This window comes from Scyliorhinus torazame, chromosome 1 (assembly GCF_047496885.1).
Source record: "Scyliorhinus torazame isolate Kashiwa2021f chromosome 1, sScyTor2.1, whole genome shotgun sequence".
Classification (NCBI taxonomy): domain Eukaryota; kingdom Metazoa; phylum Chordata; class Chondrichthyes; order Carcharhiniformes; family Scyliorhinidae; genus Scyliorhinus; species Scyliorhinus torazame.
The window spans coordinates 379,600,882-379,619,512 of record NC_092707.1 but is presented as its reverse complement, the minus strand read 5'-3'; the positions used below and the strand labels follow the sequence as shown (position 1 = coordinate 379,619,512).

Here is an 18,631-nt window from a genome sequence, read left to right as displayed (position 1 = left end):
GGGGGGCCTTTGAGTTAGATGATCAGCCTTGATCATAATGAATGGTGGAGCTGGCTCAAAGGGCCGAATAGCCTCCTCCTGCTCCTATTCTCTATGTTTCTACAACAGATGCCACGTAGAATATAGATGGACCAGAAGGGAAGTGAAAAGATTAGTAAGCAAAGTTAAGGAGAGAGCATGGAAAGAGACTGGCAACTAACACAAAAGGGAATCCCAAGCTCTTTAATAAGCAGATAAATAATAAAAGGGTGGTTAAAAGTAAGAGTGGGGCCAATTAGGGTTATATAAGGGGACTTGAATGAGGAGGCGGGAGAGATGAGAGGTATTAAACAAGTACTTTGCATTGGTCATTGGGTCATGGGGGCAGAACCCCAAAGGAGGACTTTAAACGGTGGGACATGTTGCCACTCTCACTAGCGGGCAGGGTACAGTCGATTAAAATGGTGGTCCTCCCGAGGTTTCTTTTTGTATTTCAATGCCTTCCAATTGTGATCACCAAGGCCTTTTTTAAGAGGGTAGGCAGGAGCATTATGGGCGAGTAAGACCCCGAGGGTAAGGAGGGGGTTCCTGGAGCGTAGTAGAGATAGAGGAGGGCTGACGTTGCTGAATCTGGGTGGCTACTACTGGGCAGCCAACGTGGCGATGATCCATAAGTGGATGATGGAGGGAGAGGGGGCGGCATGGAAGAGGTTGGAGATGGCGTCCTGCAAAGGAACGAGCCTGGGGGCGCTGGGAGCCTCGGTGTGGTCCCCGATCAGAGATAACCATCGGTTTGTCCCAGGAAGGATGGACGGGGGGTTTCAGAGCTGGCATCGGGCAGGGATTAGAAGAATGGGGGACCTGTTCATTGATGGGACGTTTGCGAGCTTAGGGGCGCTGGAGGAGAAGTTTGGGCTACCCCCGGGAAACGCTTTCAGGTATATGCAAGTGAGGGAGTTTGTGAGGCGGCAGGTGCCCGGCACAGGGGATTCAAGACAGGGTGATTTTGGGCGTATGGGTCGGAGAGGGCAAGGTGTCGGCGATATACCAGGAGATGAAAGAAGAGGGGGAGGCTTTGGTAGAGGAGCTGACGGGTAAATGGGAAGAGGAGCTAGGGGAGGAGATTGAGGAGGGTCTGTGGGCTGATGCCCTAAGTAGGGTTAATTCCTCTTCCTCGTGTGCCAGGCTTAGCCTGATACAATTTAAGGTTGTTCACAGAGCTCATATGACGGGGGCGAGGCTGAGTAGGTTTTTTGGGGTGGAGGACAGGTGTGGGAGGTGCTCAGGAAGCCCGGCGAACCATGCCCATATGTTTTGGTCGTGCCCGGCACTGGATGGGTTCTGGAGGGGAATTGCGAGGACTATATCTAAGGTGGTGAAAGTCCAGGTCAAGCCAAGTTGGGGGCTAGCATTTTTTTGGAGTAGCGGACGAGCCGGGAGTGCAGGAGGCGAAAGAGGCTGGCATTCTGGCCTTTGCGTCCTTGGTAGCCCAGCGAAGGATCTTGTTAATGTGGAAAGAGGCGAAGCCCCCCCAACGTGGCGGCCTGGATAAATGATATGGCAGGGTTTATCAAGTTGGAGAGGATAAAGTATGCCTTGAGAGGGTCTGCGCAGGGGTTCTACAGGCGGTGGCAACCGTTCCAAGACTATCTCGCGGAGCGTTAGATGAAGTTTGGACAGCAGCAGCAGCAACCCAGGGGGGGATCTCTTTCTTGGGGCGGGGGTTCTGGGGGGCATCTGAGCAAGAAAATACATGAATGATCCGGAAAACTGATATGTGCGGGAGGAATCCAATGTACAAAGTTCTGTATCATATTGACTTGCCATGTTCATGTCTTGCTATGCGAGCTCTCTTTCTTTTTTGTTACGGGCGGGGGGGGGGGGGGGGGGTGTATGGTTGAAAATTTTGTTAAAAATTCTTAATAAACATTTTTTTTTAATAAATGGGACAAAAAAATAAATGGGTAGTCTTAAAGTTAAAAAAAATAGAAAAATAGAAGACAGAGGAAACTTGAGAGAGATATTCAAGATCCCGAGGGATATAGACATGGTAACCTTTCAATCTACCCCTCGCTGCCCTTTTAAACAAAGGCACAATGTTAGCAGACCTCCAATCCTCTGGCACCTGACCTGTGTCCAGGTAGGACTGGAAAATGGTCAGCCTTTCCGCAATTACCTTTTTGGCTTCTTTTAACAACCTGGGGTACATTTCATCCAGTGTTGGTGATTTATCCACTTTCAAAGACACTAATTCTCTAATACTTCCTTTCTCCCCATGTTTATCATATCTAATACTTCACTCTCCTCCTCATTAACTACAATGTCTGCATTGTCCCCTTTTTTTGTGAGGGTGCATACAAAATAATAATTAAGAACCATGTCCACACCCTGTTTCCACATCTAGATTATCCTTTTAAACTTTTATGGGCCCTACTCTTTCCTTAAGTCATCCTCTTACTCTTGATGTATTGATGAAACATCTTTGGGTTCTCAGTGACTTTGCTTGTCAATATTCTTTCATGCCCTCTTTGCTTTCCTAATTTTCTTTCTGATTTGACCCTTCCTCTTTCTATACCCCGCCCAGCTTTCTTTAGTACTGGGCTCTCAATGTCTGACATAAACTTTCCTTTTCTGCCTCATCTTATCCTTCAAGCCCCTTGACATCCAGAAGACTCCAGATTTGGCCATCCCTCACTTTTTCTTTGTGGGAACATGTATACTCTGAACCCTTTGAATCTCTTGTTGAAATGCCTCGCACTGCTCAAACACCGACTTATTTTCAAGTAGCTGTTTCCGATCCATAATTGCAAAATCATCCCTCAGCTTCGTAAAATTGGCCTTGCCCCAATTTAGAAGTTGAACGCCTGTTTTATCCTTGTCCTTTTCCATAATTATGTTAAACCTAACTAAATTAGGATCACTACCACCAAAATGCTCTCCTCCCACTGTCACTCCTTCAACATGCCCAGTTTCATTTCCTAAAACTAAGTCCAGAACTGCGCCCGTTCTTGCTACAAAGTGACCAAAAAGTTCTCTTGAATACATCTTAAGAATTTTGCTCTCCCCATTCTTTTCACACTAAAACTATCCCAGTTAATATTGGGGTAGTTAAATTCCCTTACTCTTACTGCCCTACTGCTATTGAATTGCTCAGAGATATGCCTACATATTTGCTCTTCTATCTCCCTCTGACTGTTTGAGGGTCGACAGTACACTCCCAGTAGTGTGATTACCACTTTTCTGTTCCTAAATTCAATCCATGTTGCTTCAATTGATGATCATTTGCTGCAGTTACAGTAAATTTAAATTTTTCTCAATACAGTGTCACCCCTATAACACATTTTGCAGATTATAATGAAAACAATAAACCGGATCCTGAAAGAAATAATGCAAGTAACTATATTAAAGACTCCACACTTTCCCCCTTGCATAGGTAATTTATTTACTGATTAAAACACTGAGCTCTAATTTATTGGAACATATTTGCAATCAAATTCAGGGAAATATATGGTCGAAAAAAAATCCTTACCATTTACTTTACCCAAACCAGGTGCCTTGTTTTTCAATAAAGTGACTTGAATCTGTGGAATGTTTGTGATGTTTGAATTCAAGACAAATTTGAAGTCCACATGTCCGACCATGCAGGCTTTGGGCAACACCAGCTCAAAGACATGTTCCTCCCAGCTGGTGCTATTAAAATAAAAATCATGCAGAAATATGTAAGTACACAATGTTGCATAGAAGACCGCATTTTCCAAATGCCAATATCCCAGAAGCTGAAATCAACTCAATTATGCAAATAAGAAACATTGCCAATTTTATCCAGTACTTCAAAGCTCTAAGTTTCTGAAAACAAACACTGCTGGTGAAGCAATCTGGAAAATAATGTTCCAGTAAAAGTGAACAAAACCACCTTTTATTTAGCTTTGACAGATAAATAGGATGGGAATGAACAACTTGTCGAATGAGGAACGGTTGAGGACTCTGGGTCTGTACTCGTTGGGAGTTTAGAAGGATGAGGGGGGGATCTTATTGAAACTTACAGGATACTGCGAGGCCTGGATAGAGTGGACGTGGAGAGGATGTTTCCACTTGTGGGAAAAATTAGAACCAGGGGACACAATCTCTTTAAAACAGAGATGAGGAGGAATTTGTTCAGCCAGAGGGTGGTGAATCTATGCAACCCTTTGCCGCAGAAGGCTGTGGAGGCCAAATCACTAAGACAGAGATAGATAGGTTCTTGATTAATAAGGGGATCAAGGGTTATAGGGAGAAGGCAGGAGAATGGGGATGAGAAAATATCAGCCATGATTGAATGGCGGGACAGACTCTTTGGGCCGAGTGGCCTAATTCTGCTCCTATGTCTTGTGGTCTTATGGAAGGGAGGACTCAACACTCAAGAGTGGGCTGAATTCCTTCAGAACTTCTTCCACAGAGCATGAGGAATATTCCTAAAAATCCCTCTTGCTTTGGTTCTGAACTGTTCAAAATTCCAAGTCACTATAGATTAACATGTAAAGTAGAAACTAGAAATCTAAATTTCTCCCTCAGAGCTTCCATGTAAAACTGCAATCAAGGCTCAATGGAATTGAATGGAAGTGCTTGGTCTAGTAATCAGTTTTAAATACTGAATAATCCAAGACACATCCTCACTAAAGGGATGGTAACAATCAACAAATACATAGCAAGAACTTGTATGTGAGTCAATGTACCATGTGTATTCTTTGCAGCCAGAAAAAAGTTAGCCAATTTTTAAACCCAGTGCACGTCAAGACCAGCTAGAAAGAACCCATCAGATAAATCATCAATTTAAAAGTCCTTCATATAGGTCACAGAAACAATACTACATTCACAGTGCCTTAAAATGTCTGAAAATGTCAAAGCAGGTCAAAGGTGAAATTCAAAAAAAGTAATTAACATAAGGGAGAAGAAATCAGATGAGGTGACCAAAAACTCGGACAAAGAGATGACTTTCATGGAGGAGGGATGTGTAGGGATTCTAATGCATGGGGATTAGGCAGCTGTACCAACGGAAGGACAAAGGGTGGAACATGGGGAACACAGGACTTGGGAGTGGGAGAGGCCATTCAGCCCTTTCAGCCTGCTCTATCATTCAATACGATCATGGCTGATCCGGCTGTGGTCTCAATTTCACTTTCCTGTCTAGCCGTATAACCCTCGACTCCCTTTTCCATCTAAAATCAGTCCAACTCTGCTTTGAATAAATTCAATGATGCAGCCTTCACTGCTCCGTGGGAAGAGAATTCCACAGACGAAAAATCCTCAAGAGAAAACAATTCTCATCTGTCTCAAAAGGGAGACCTCTGACTCTTAAACTGTGTCCTCTAGCTTGACTCTCCCTACAATTGGAAACATCCTCCTGGTATCTACCCTATTAAGTCCCCTCAGGATCTTCCATGTTTCAATAAAACCACCTCTCATTCTTCTAAACGCCAATGGGTACAGGCCCAACCTATTCAATCTTTCTTCATAAGGTAAGGCGTTCATCCCAAGATTGAGTCAAGTGAACCAGCTCCTGAGCTGCTTCTAAAGCAATTATAGATTTTTTCAAATAAGCAGACCAAAATCGTACACGGTATTCCAGATATGGTCTCACCAATGCCCTGAATGGCTGCAGTAAAACTGGTCTACTTTTATATTCCATTCCGCTTGCAATTAAAGCAACATTCCATTTGTTTTCCTAATCACTTGCTATATCTGTATATGAACTTTTTCTAACAGGTGGGAGAGATGGGCAGGATACACAAAAGGCGAGACTCAGAAGAATTCAATGGAGGATATAGTGCTGAAGGTGAGAGAATGATGATAGCAAAACACCACATATGGGCTTAAATACAAGGGTATGAATTTTAAATCTGAAACATTGAGAACCAGACACCAACCAAGGTCAGTGAAGACAGAAGATGTGCGAGGAAGATGTGTGAGGACAGGATTCCTACAGTAAACGTTTGGACGAGCTGAGGTTTTTGGAAGGTGGAGAATAGAAGATATTGCAGGAGAACGCTGGAATAGTCAAGACTGGAGACAACAAAATATATGGATAAGGGCTTCAATATCATATAGGTAGAGATGGGCGATACTAAGTGGGTGGAAGTAGATATATTTTGTGATGGAAAGTAGCGATTTGGAGGTTCAAACTTGGGGTTGGATAGTAAAGCAAGGTTGTGAATGCCTGATTCAGCCTGAGGTTGAGGTCTCTGCGAAATGGGTGGGTAAGGATGATGGCTTCAATCTTTGATTGAAGGGAACGGCATTTCATCAAATCTGAGTTTTTACACATAGCGATATGCAGTCATTCACAATGGTTTAAATGAAACTGAACCAAATTCATCAAAATAATTGAAACTGCTGTAAATTAAGAAGCACAGCGCGACAGTCAATGTTTTTCAGTTTTACAGATTAAAAACGCAAACTTGACCAATTTGTCTTGCTGCACCTGTCTGATTGCAGCTTCCAAGTGCGAGTATGCTGGGCTGCATCCCCGTGGTGTTGTTGGTGCAGGTGTTGTGGATGTCGCCTCTGCTGCTGCTCTTGTTGAACCTCCACCCAACATGGAGGGACCGTAGCTGAAAATCGTGGGGTCAACGTCTCAAATCTAGTGAGTTCCACCAGTGATGTCAATACTTCTGCGGTGAAAGGCTGGTCCACCAACAAGTCGACCCCTACAATAAAGAATAAAATGGTCAAATATATTTAGCAATAACAACTCTCTTTCCCTCTCCTCCACAGTGGAAGCTTTTTAAAAAAAGATTATTTCATGAGATGAGGGCAATGCTGGCAAGGCCAGCAGTTGTTGTCTATCCTTAATTGCTTGAGACAGTGGCAGTAGGAGTAGGTCATTCAGCCCCTCGAGCCTGGCCTGCTATCCAATTAGATCAGATTTGTTTTTTTTAATTCTACGGGGCAATTTAGCATGGCCAATCCACTAACCCTGAACATTTTTTGGTTGTGTGGGTGAGATCCACACAGACCCAGGGAAAACGTGCAAACTCCACACGGAGTGTGACCCGGGCCGGAATTGAAACAGGGTCCTCAGCGACGTGAGGCGGTAGTGCTAGCCACTGTGCCACCGTTCCGCCCCATAAGATCAGATATTAACCTCAAATCTGCATTCCACCCTACTCCCAGTAACCTATCATCCTTTTGCTGACCAAAAATCAATCCACCTCTGTCTTAAAATATTCAAGACTCTGCTTCCACAACCTTTTCAGGCAGAGAATTCCAAAGACACTCAACCCTCTGGGTGAAAACATTTCACATCATCTCCATTCTAAATGGGCAACCCCTTATTTTTAAAAACAGTGGCCCCTGGTTCTAGGTTCTCCCACAAGAGGGAGCATCCTCTCCACATCTACCCTGTCACGACCCCTCAGGATCCTATATATTTCAATGAAGTCACCTCTTACTCATCTGAAGCCATGCGGATACAAGCATAGCCTCTCAAAATTTCCTCATAGGACAACCCATCCATTCCATGTATTGATAGAGTAAACATTCTCAAAATTGCTTCCAATGTATTAACACCCTTCCTTAAATAAGGCGATCAATATTGTACACAGTGTTGTGTTATGCTTCTTCATGTAGCATAAACTGCTTCCTTGATGTATACTCTGACAAAGGAAGGTTCAGACTTGGAGAAAGGTTTAACACATTTATTGAACAGTTAACAATTCTCCTACTTGAGTTCGACTCTCCTGCCAATCTTATTATAGTACCTCAATCTAACTAACCAGTCTGCTCTAAGCCACATGTGGGTGTGATGCTTCCGATCTGCCCCTGTGTCTCTGGTGTGGCCTATGGAAAGAGAAAGAGCATGTGTGCCCTGTCCTTTTATACGGGTAGCCCCCTTGTGATAATGTCACCTCTGGGTGTGTCTTGACTGCCCATTGGTTGTGTCCTATCTTACTGACCTATTGGTTGAATGTGTGTGTGTCATGATGTGTCGAGTGCTCCCTCTAGTGTTTATCTAGTTGCAGTGTACCTACATTAACCCCTTGTGTATCTATAGTGATGCATATCACCACATCCCCCCTTTTTTCATGTTACACATTTTCTGTACTGTGTTAAAGAAAATTGAACAAAATAGGTAGATAAGTGATGACATGTACAAGTCATGATGACAGTGATGATTACACAATACCAAATGATTACACAATACCAAATAATATGCGAGTCCAAGGTTCATGAATTAATATGGTCAAGTGGCTGTCTTGTTTTGTCATTGAAGTGTCGATTTTGATGTTGTCATTCCCTTGTGAACGCCGCCAGTGTCCCTGTGCTTAAGGAACCAAGAAGTGGTCAAATCACTTTGTTGTCTGATTTGGACTCTTTGTTTTATGCTTGTGGTAGCGATGCAGTCTGTATTCTGTGTCGTCCAACCTGGACTGTTTCTTGTGGTTGCGATATTGATGCAGTATGTCATCTGCCTTGAAAGCTGGTTTGCTTGTTTTTGTGGAGCAAACTTGAATCGGTGAGATTTGCTGTCATGCCATGATATGGCTGTACTCTTGCCAGTGTTAGCTGTGCTGTTACATTGTCCTGCAGTTGCAGAGTTGTACCATGTCGTACCAGTCGTTGTTCCATTGTTGTTCTTGTCGTGCTTGTTGTTGACGTTGGTGCTTTTGGTACGCTTCTCGTTGTTGCCTTTGTGGTTGGTTTTGTAGGTTTTGTTGTTGTGCTCAATGACCACTCTCTATGGATAAGTCCTTCACAAAGTTATGTCCTTTGTGGCTTCTGCTGTTCCCCATCTGATGCTCCCTGTCTGGAGTCCTTTCTGGTTCATCTGAATCAGTGTCTTGACTGCCCATTGGTCGTGTCCTATCTTACTGACCTATTAGCTGAATGTCTGTGTGTCATGATGTCTCTGGAGCTCCCTCTAGTGTTCTTTTTTTTTTTTTAAAAATTTTTTATTCGCCTCCATTTTCACATTTTCTCCCACATTTACATCCATCAACGATAAACAATAATCGGCAAGATATGTCAGTCCCCATAATAACAACAACGATCCCATCTACCCACCAACCCCCAAACCTCAACCCGCATGTTTACATAAACAAATGACAAAAATAAATCAGGGATTACCCGTAGTCACCCTTAATCTTACACAGCTCCCACCCCCCCACCCCAGGTCTCCAGCTCCTCCCGTCCACTGCCTCTTGTAAAACTCCTCCCCCTACCCTCGGTTCCTTCCCCCCCAACTTTCCACCCCGGCTAGACCACTCGGACCCTGTTCTGCCAGGCTCCGACAGCCGCAGCCCCTCCCCCCACCTCACTCTCGTTCACTGGCCGGCTTAAACCGACCAGCGTGGGGGCCCCCACCCGGGTCCCTTTCCCCCTTGCCCGGCCCTAGGAAAGCCCAAAGATCCCCTTTTAGCACACAAACCCCACCTATCCACCTACACCCCAAAGAAATCTCATTTCGAGTTAAAGTCCCGTCCCTTCCCTCGTCCAAATATATACCACCTTGGTTCCTTTAATCTCTACACCCGCGCGCAGTGATACAAAAAATAAGAAAATACAGTCATGAGGTTACATCGGCACATGGCCATTCCTCAGTTTGTCAGTTCTGCCAGTCCTTCTGCTTTCGCAAACTCCTCCGCTGCTTCCGCCGTTCCAAAATAAAAGTCCCTTCGCTGGATATACAATGCCGCACCGCGCTAATGTACAGTGCCCTCTTCACCCGGTTGAAGGCAGCCCGCCTCCTTGCCAGCTCCACCGTAAAGTCCTGGTATACACGTATACCAGCTCCAGCCCACTGCACCACCCGCTTCTGCTTGGCCCAGCTCAGGACCTTCTCCTTCACCCTGTACCTACGGAAGCACAGAGTCACTGCCCTTGGCGGCTCACTAGCCTTTGGTACAGGCCTCCACGACCGATGAGCCCGATCCAGTTCATATTGGGAGGGGTCCTCCCCCTCCCCCAGTAGTTTTGCCAGCATCGCGGCAAAATACTCAGTCGGCTTCGGTCCTTCAACTCCTTCGGGCAGCCCCACGATCCTCAAGTTCTGTCGCCTGGATCTATTTTCCAGGTCTTCCATTTTTCCTCGCAGATCCTTGTTAGTATCCATCACCTTCCGCATCTCTTTCCCCATCGAGGCAAGTTGATCACCGTGCTGCAATAACGTCTCCTCCACTTCCTTCAGCCCCTCCCCTTGCTCTCGCACCTCCGCCACTGCACTCCCTCTAGTGTTTACCTTGTTGCAGTGTACCTACATTAACCCCTTGTGTACCTACAGTGATGCATATCACCACACACAGTACTCCAAGTATGATCTCACTCATACCCTAGATAACTGAAGCATAACCTTCCTACTTTTGTTTTCAATTCCCCTTGCAATAAATGATAAAATTTCATTAGCTTTGTCATTACTTGCATACTCACATTTTGAGATTCATTCAACAGCCAGATCCTTCTGCACCTCAAGAGCTCTGCAATCTCTCACCATTTAGATAATAAACTTATTTTTGATTCTTCCTGCTAAAATGGACCATTTCACATTTGCCCACATTATACTCCATTTCTAGATCTTTTCTCACTTACTTAACCAATCTATATCTATCTATAGCTCCCTTGTGTCATCTTCACAACTTACTTTCCTACCTATTTTTCGGTCTTCATAAATTTGGCAACCATCTATCCATCAATCCCTTCACCATGTCATTTATATGAATTGCAAGCAGTTTGAGTTCCCAGCACTGATCTCTGCAGCACACCACTTCCCAATCTGAAAAATACCTTTTTATGCCTACTTTCTGCTTCCAGTTAGCCACTCAATCTTCTATCCAATCCAATATGTTACTGCCGATAACATGAGTTTTTAGTTTCCGCAATAACCTTTGATTTGGCACTTCATCAAATGCCTTCTGGAAATATAGTACACCCACTGGTTCTCCTTTATCCACAGCACATGCTACTTACTCAAAGAACTCCAAGAGGTTTGTTAAACAATGATTTCACAAAACCACCAGTATCTGTAGCAATTTGAGTGGCTGCAGGTCTGAAGTTCCATGTGGGTCAGACCGGGATAGGATTGCAGATTTCCTTCCCTTTAGGGCAATCAATGATAATTTTATGGCAGCGTTACAGAGACTAGCTTTCAATTCTAACTCAAATTTTTGGCTTAAATTTCACCAGCTGCTGTGGTAGATCTGAAACACATGTCCCCAGAGCAGTAGCCTAGTCCTCTGGTGGCAGTAACATAATACCACCATCTCCCCAGAACATCTCACTAGAGCATCACTACCACTTTTACTCAGAATAATTTAGGATTGCCACAATCAATGCCACAAAAACAGGATCTTACTTCTCTAGCCCATTTTCTCGAGCCTATTTTCAAGAAAAATATAGGAAAGAAAATCATTTTTGTTTTTAAAAAGCCTCCCAACAAATATACATATTGAAAAATCACTCAAACAAACCAATTATCTTCATGGAGTCACAGTCCAGCTCAATACCAGCAACTCCTAATCTCATGTCCTGTGTTCTCTAACCCCTCATGGCAGTACAACTGGCGACAGATGAACAAAATTAATATCGGGATTTATAATCCCATGATAAATATTTTCATTTCTGGCACACAGCAAATTTGCTGCCATAGTCAGGGATTTAAAATTAGTAATTATATACAACGGGATGTTAATTTTTTTAAAACTGATGACTTTTTGAGTAAAACCTAATTAAGTTTAATTTATGAAAGTCTCAAGAGCATGCGATTATGGATTCCAATTTTCTCATCTCACAAAATAAATTGTGGTCTACTCAAATTTAATGAAAAATGCAAGAGAAAAAATAAAGTTGCCCTGATATCCCATGACTTTTGAAAAATAAGCAAGAATCTTATTCTGACTCTATTAGTTTATCAAAAGGAATAAAGAGGATTATGAAACTAGTTTACTTTTCAGGAATGAGAGTTTTGTGAAGGCAAACTAAATGCGCACGGACAAACGAGGCATGGAATAATGCTGACACCTTTTCCAAAAATAAGAATATTGCAAAATATTTAGAAACAGGTCCAAAATCTTTAATAATGAATTTTGAATGGTCAGGGAAAAGCTGAGCTTCCTCTTTTCGGCTGGATGGTCAAAGTCCAAACATTCAGTTGTCTCCAGCTCCACCTTTCCCAGATTGAGTGTGGGTTCGCGCACACACGCACGTGCATGCACGCACAGACACACACAAAAAGTTTACAGTTTCAAAAACTTCTTGCTCATCCAATTCATTCCTTTCTTGTGACCTCCCAAATACTGGATCCATTCCATTCACTTCTCTATTTGGTCACTTTTTTCAAGGTTAGAAATTCACCATAAAAAAGAGCTGCGTTCGGACATTTGTACCTCATCCTCTGAACGCCAGAAAGCAGTTCATATATAATTACATATTTATGCACAGAGAATACTACGGGAAAATGCGATTGCCATTTTATTGCAGCAAACTCCAATAACCGTTTAAGAGGAATAACAAGTTAATCTGTCTTTGGTGGTGTTGGCAGAGGGGAAAATGTTGGTCTCGGCTCTAACATGCCACAGTGAATTCCCTTTTTCCTCCTCTACTTTATAACTTCATCTTATCTGAATAACTAAGCAAAAGCCAAGTTTCTCCCTGAACAGAAACAAAGGAATAAAAATATTCCAGCGCAGGACTTAACACTGCATTATCCCACATGAGAAGCAAGGTAAGTACCTGCCGACTTGCCCGATATCAAAATTCTTACCTGTAATTCCAGGACTAGATGGGTTAGATGTGTATCTGCTTCCTTCAGACAATTGATCGGCCCCTTTTGAAAGGTTGCCATCCACAAATATATCTGTTTCATCTGCATCTTCACCAGTCCCTCCAATCTGAAGGAAATGAAGTTCTCCACCTTGGATAAAAAGTATTTCATCACATTCCTCAGTTAAAACTCCCAATTGAGATACAAAGCAGTTCAGCCTGGAGGCAACTTTATGGATGCATTCAATGCCCTTCCTCAGTTGGACTATTTAAACACATTCAAAAGATTATACTGCAAATTTGTTATCAAGGATTAATATCTTATAATAATAATCTTTATTATTGTCACAAGTAGGCTTACATTAACACAGCAATGAAGTTACTGTGAAAAGCTCCGAGTCGCCACATTCCGGCGCCTGTTCAGGTACACAGAGGGAGAATTCAGAATGTCCAATTCTGAATGGGAAGAATCCGGAGCACCCGGAGGAAACCAACGCAAACACGGGGAGAATGTGCAGACTCCACAGACAGTGATCCAAGCGGGAACCGAACCTGGGACCCTGGTGCTGTGAAGTAACAGTGCTAACCACTGAGCTACCGTGCATTTGTCCAATATACTCAATATCCCACCTTATGGATCATCAATACGTAGTTGATGACAATATAATCAATTTTCAAAAGGCCCTTCAATACAATCCTTCAGATGGTAGCCAGATTATTTTTTGATCTGTTAACTGAATAGCATGTGCTGTGCTAATCAAATTGCAACCACAAAAACTGCAATTACTTTCTGTGCTCATTTTAAGAACTGACGCGCCATACCATTTCATTAGCACCATAATTCGATTCCAGATACTGTTGAAAGGCACCTAACCTCCCTACATTTTTTCCAATTACAGTTAATTTAATGTCCAGGCAAACCAATTTTCTCACTGACTATAAATTGGCAAAACATGCTTCATCTTTACTGCATTTAACAATGCTGCTTCCATATTGTTTAACAGATTGCCCAAACTGCCTTTTGTAAGTGAACCACAAATAGGACCCGGCCATCCCTTCCCTCACTCAACCCAGATTAAATCCAAAACCATAGCCATTATATTCTAATTTGTAACTCCTGGAGCAATAGATAGACAGTTTTTCCAACGACATACTACTACACAGCAATGACACGGTGGTCATTTAAACTTTGGACTGTGGGAGGAAACCGGAGCACCCAGAGGAAACCCACACAGACATGAGGAGAAAGTGTAAACTCCACACAGACAGTCACCGAGGCCGGAATTGAACCCAGGTCCTTCACACTGTGAGGGAGCAGTGCTAACTACTGTGCCTCCGTACCGTCCCATGCGACAATAAATTATCATGCATCAATAAACTGCGGGTGTCTCAACAATCTACCAAATCTTGCCTTGGAAAAGGTAGTGGAGGAAATTATCAACTCAAACTGATGCAGTGGAACAGTTCCTCAACTGGTTTGTGTCATATTGACCAATGTGGGCATCCTCCCCCTCTAACCCAATCGCCACCTGCCCTCCTCCCCACACCAGTAAAACACCCATCCCACCCACAAATACCCACCCCTCCAACTCACACTGCTACCCCTACATTAAAAGGAACCGAGTCAATTGCACCAAAATATTTTAAATTAAATTATTTATGAGCTCCCCTCCCTCATCAGATTATGGATCAACTGATGTCCATCATTAATACGTCCAACTCCATCGTAATCTCCGCTCTGGAAGATTATGTTGAACGATGAAGAGCAGGAATTCCTGATCTTGAAAAATAAGATAAGAAGTTCTAACATGCAGCGTGCAGAAGCGTTTTATTTTCTGGAACTACAACAGCACCGAAATCAGGAGTGGCAGTGAAAGACCAGCTGTTGTTCAATTCTGGACAATTTCCAGAGGGCATACGATTGTCATCAATTCCACAATAAACGCACAGTTCTAATTTCCCAGGGTTCAACGTGGATCTTTCAGCAAAATGGTCACATTGCACAAATCTAATAGAATTTATTGTAAAGCAGACTTCGTGGACATTGGCAACCTTATAAATAAAATCAAACTGAGCAACATTTTAAGGAGATCTTGGATTACATCCTGCATAATGCTTAGAAAAATTATGAAGGCAAATAGAATGTATTGGAAACTAGCTAAATGGATTCAAAACCAGCATAGGAGAATGTAAGTGGCAAAATAAACAGAAAAGATTTTGTTTTAACGGGTGTGCACAGCTTCTCTTTAGACTTCCCCGGCAGGTGAGGATTGTGTATTTCAGGGACTTGTTTCTTGGGGGCAAATTTGCAGAGCTGAGGGAGTTGGAGGAATTGGACGAGTTGCCCAAGGGAAAGGCTTAAGGTACCTGCAGGTCTGGGATTTTGTGAGCGAGGTGCCATCCTTCCCAAGGCTGTTGCCTCCTGTTATTGGAGGACGGAATAAGGGAGGAGAACGTGTTAGATATTTCTAAGGAATTGATGGAGAGGGAGGGCGCTCCAGTGGAGGATATTAGGTGCAAGGGGCAGGAGAAGCTAGGTGGAGAGGTGCGGGATGTGAGCGGAGGCCTTGTGGAGGGGGAATGCGTCCTCATCGTGCATGAAGCTAAACCAGTTTAAAATTCTGCATAGGGCCCACATGACGGTGGCGAGGATGAGCGGGTTCTTTGCGGGAGTGAAGGATAAGGGTGGGCAGTGCACGGGAGCTGCAAATCATGTCCACATGTTCTGGGCATGTCCAAGACTAAGGAGGTTGCGGCAGAGGTGCTTGGACTTTATATTTGAGTACTGGATGTGGGGGTGGTGCAGAGTCTGATGGTGATATTTGGTGCATGGGGCAGGGTCGATATATTGACCTTTGCCTCCTTGATAGCCCAGAGACATATTTTGTTGGGTTGGCACGACTTGGAGCCGAAGGCAGAGGTGTGGGTGCGCATCCTGGCAGAATTCCTGAGGTTGGAGAAGGTAAAGTTCGCTCTGTGGAGGAGGATCAGTAGAGGGGCTCACCCAAAGGTGAAAATAATTCATTGCTTTCTTCAAGGAGAATTATTGGGGTCAACAAGGGAGAGGGGGTAAAAATGGGGAAGGCGAGATACTGTGGGGTGTTGGTATCGGGGGTTTGGAGGTCTGTGATTGTTTGTTGGGATGACGAGTTGTTCTTTTGATATTCTGTGTATATATGTTAAAAAAACTTGAATAAAAATGTTTTCTTTTTTAAAAACAGCAAATGGCACTTTAGCCTTTATTGCAAAGGTGTTGGAGTTTAAAAATAGACAGCTTTTGTGCAATTGTACAAGGTGTTTGTGAGGCCTCACCTGGAATTCTGCTCACAGTTTTGATCTCCTAACCTAAAAAAGGATATAGTAACGTTGGAGGCAATCCAAAGGAGATTCAACAGGCTAATTGCTGGATGAGAGGGTTGTCCTATCAAAAGAGACTAAATAGTCTGGGGTCTGTAATCCTTGCAGTTTGGAAGGGTGCGGGGTGACCTTATGCAAACATATAAGCTCCTGAGGGGGCTTGACAGGGTAGATGGTGAAATGTTGTCACTAGTGGGAATGTCTCAGAAAAGGGGACATAGCTCCAAGATGAAGGTTTGGCTATTTAAAACTGAGGTGGGTAGAAATTTCTTCTCACAGAGGGTGGCGAATCTCTGGAGGCTGCATCATTAGAAGTACTTAAAGAGGTGGATAAGTATTTGATAGATCGAGGAATGGAGGGCGACAGGGAAATGGCACAGGAAAGGAGTTGAGGCCGGCATAGATCAATTATGATCATACTGAATGGCAGGGCAGTCTTCGAAGGCCGATTCCCGCTTCTAATTCTTGTGAATACTTTTTTTGGGCAAGTGCCGCATAAGATGGCTTCAGTCTTCATAACATTTAATTGGAGGAAGTATTGGTGAATCCACGTTTTGAGGTCTCACTCTGACAATGCAGCAGAAAGGGATTGTGCAATTGAGGACATGTTGAGTAGAGATAGATATGATCAACATACATAGATACATAGAATTTACAGTGCAGAAGGAGGCCATTCGGCCCATCGAGTCTGCACCGGCTCTTGGAAAGAGCACCCTACCCAAGTCCACACCTCCACCCCATCCCCATAACCCAGAAACCCCACCCAGCACTAAGGGCAATTTTGGACACTAAGGGCAATTTAGCATAGCCAATCCACCTAACCTGCACATCTTTGGACTGTGGGAGGAAACCGGAGCACCCGGAGGAAACCCACGCAGACACGGGGAGAACGTGCAAACTCCGCACAGACAGTGACCCAGCGGGGAATCGAACCTGGGACCCTGGAGCTGTGAAGCAATTGTGCTAACCACCATGCTACCCAATACATATACATATACATGAAAACTGATTCTGTGCCTACGGATTCCACCCAGAGTTGTGGTGAGAGCAGGGAGATGGGGTGGGAGGCATAATGTGAATGAGGAAGAGATGTGGATAAAACTTTGGGATACTATGGCTGTAACTGCAAAGGAGAGATATGCTGGCTGTGCACAATGCACAATGAAATAGGGACAACAAAGGAAAACACATCACAGACATGATCAGAAAGTGTTTTGGTGACTTTGACCAGCACAAATTCAAGAGCAGGAAGCAGGCAGACCAAATAGACATGAGCAGAAAATTGCAGCTGAAGTGAACATGGAGCTAAACAGTTAATGGCAACAAAAATGTGAAGGATTGGGAACAATCTGTGCAGAGAGGAATTAACAAAGACACTGATCATTAAGCTACTGAACAGTAGTCACTCTGGCTTCCAGCATGCATTAGCAGTCACATTACCAACCAGATGCTTAGTTTTGCACAAGTCTTAATTTTTTTAAATTCATTCATGTGATGTGGGCATTACTGGCTGGGCCAGCATTTGTTGCCCATCCCTAATTGCCCTTGAACTGAGTGGCTTGCTAAGTCATTTAAAGGGCATTTAAGAGTCAACCAGATTGCTGTGGATCTGGAGTCACATATAGAGCCGATAAGTCGAGCAGATTTCTTTCCCAAAAGATTATTAGTGAACCAGATGGGTTTTTATGACAATCAACAATGGTTTGTGGTCATCTTTAGAATTTCACATTTCACCATCTGCTGTGGTGAGATTTGAAACTGGGTCCTCAGAGCATTGTCCTGGGTCTCTGGATTACGAGTTCAATGGCAGTACCACTAGCCACCTCCTCGCCCAAAACATAAACTGTATGCAACCACAGCCCAAGTTTGTTGTAAATACAAGTTGCTCAGGCAGCCGGGGGGCTATTTCAGTTTGAGTACTACAGACCTGGTTATAGGCTTGCACCATCAATAATATCGCCTGACACTCTTCTTGGCTCCAGAGAATATAGGCCCAGAGAATATCGGCTGCACAGTCTTCCAGATGTGGTCTCACCAAAACCCTGCACAATGCAGCAAGACTTCCTTCCTCCTACTCCAATCCCTTTGCAATAAAAGTTCAACATGCCATTTGCCTTCTTAATTACTTGCTGAACCTGTATGCTAACTTACTGCATTCCTTGTCCAAGCACACACAAATCTCTTCGGGTATCGATATTTACACGTTTCACACCTTCTAAAAATATTCTGTTTTTTTATTCTTATAACCAAAGTGAATAACGCCACTCTCTTCCTGTTCAGCACCCCGCCCCCCCCGGTCATTGAACTCCATCTTCATCTTGCTGCCTGTCATTAACCTGTCTATATGTCTTTGCAGCCTCTGTCCTTCCCATCTTTCCATCTAACTTTCTATCATCAGTAAACTTAGACAAATTACTGTCTCTTAACCAAAGTAATTGACAGAATGTAAATAGCTCAGGTTCCAGCACTGCACACCTTGGGGCACGCCACTAGTTACAGCCTGCCAATTTGAAAATGCTCCGCTTATGCCCACTGTCCTGTTTCCTGTTCATTGACTAATTCGCTG

At 43.7% G+C, this 18,631-nt stretch overlaps 1 protein-coding gene across 5 annotated transcripts in view; it reads right to left on the bottom strand.

Moving 5' to 3' along the window:
• Positions 1-18,631, bottom strand: part of birc6 (baculoviral IAP repeat containing 6) — a 371,663-nt gene that overhangs the window by 246,680 nt on the left and 106,352 nt on the right. For all 5 annotated transcript variants that reach the window (XM_072512201.1, XM_072512210.1, XM_072512218.1 and 2 more), the window contains exons 11-13: positions 12,710-12,859; positions 6,437-6,662; positions 3,509-3,669 (exon numbers count right to left, since the gene is read on the bottom strand). In XM_072512201.1, the coding sequence (XP_072368302.1) occupies positions 3,509-3,669; positions 6,437-6,662; positions 12,710-12,859 (537 nt within the window). The remainder of the gene's footprint in view (positions 1-3,508; positions 3,670-6,436; positions 6,663-12,709; positions 12,860-18,631) is intronic.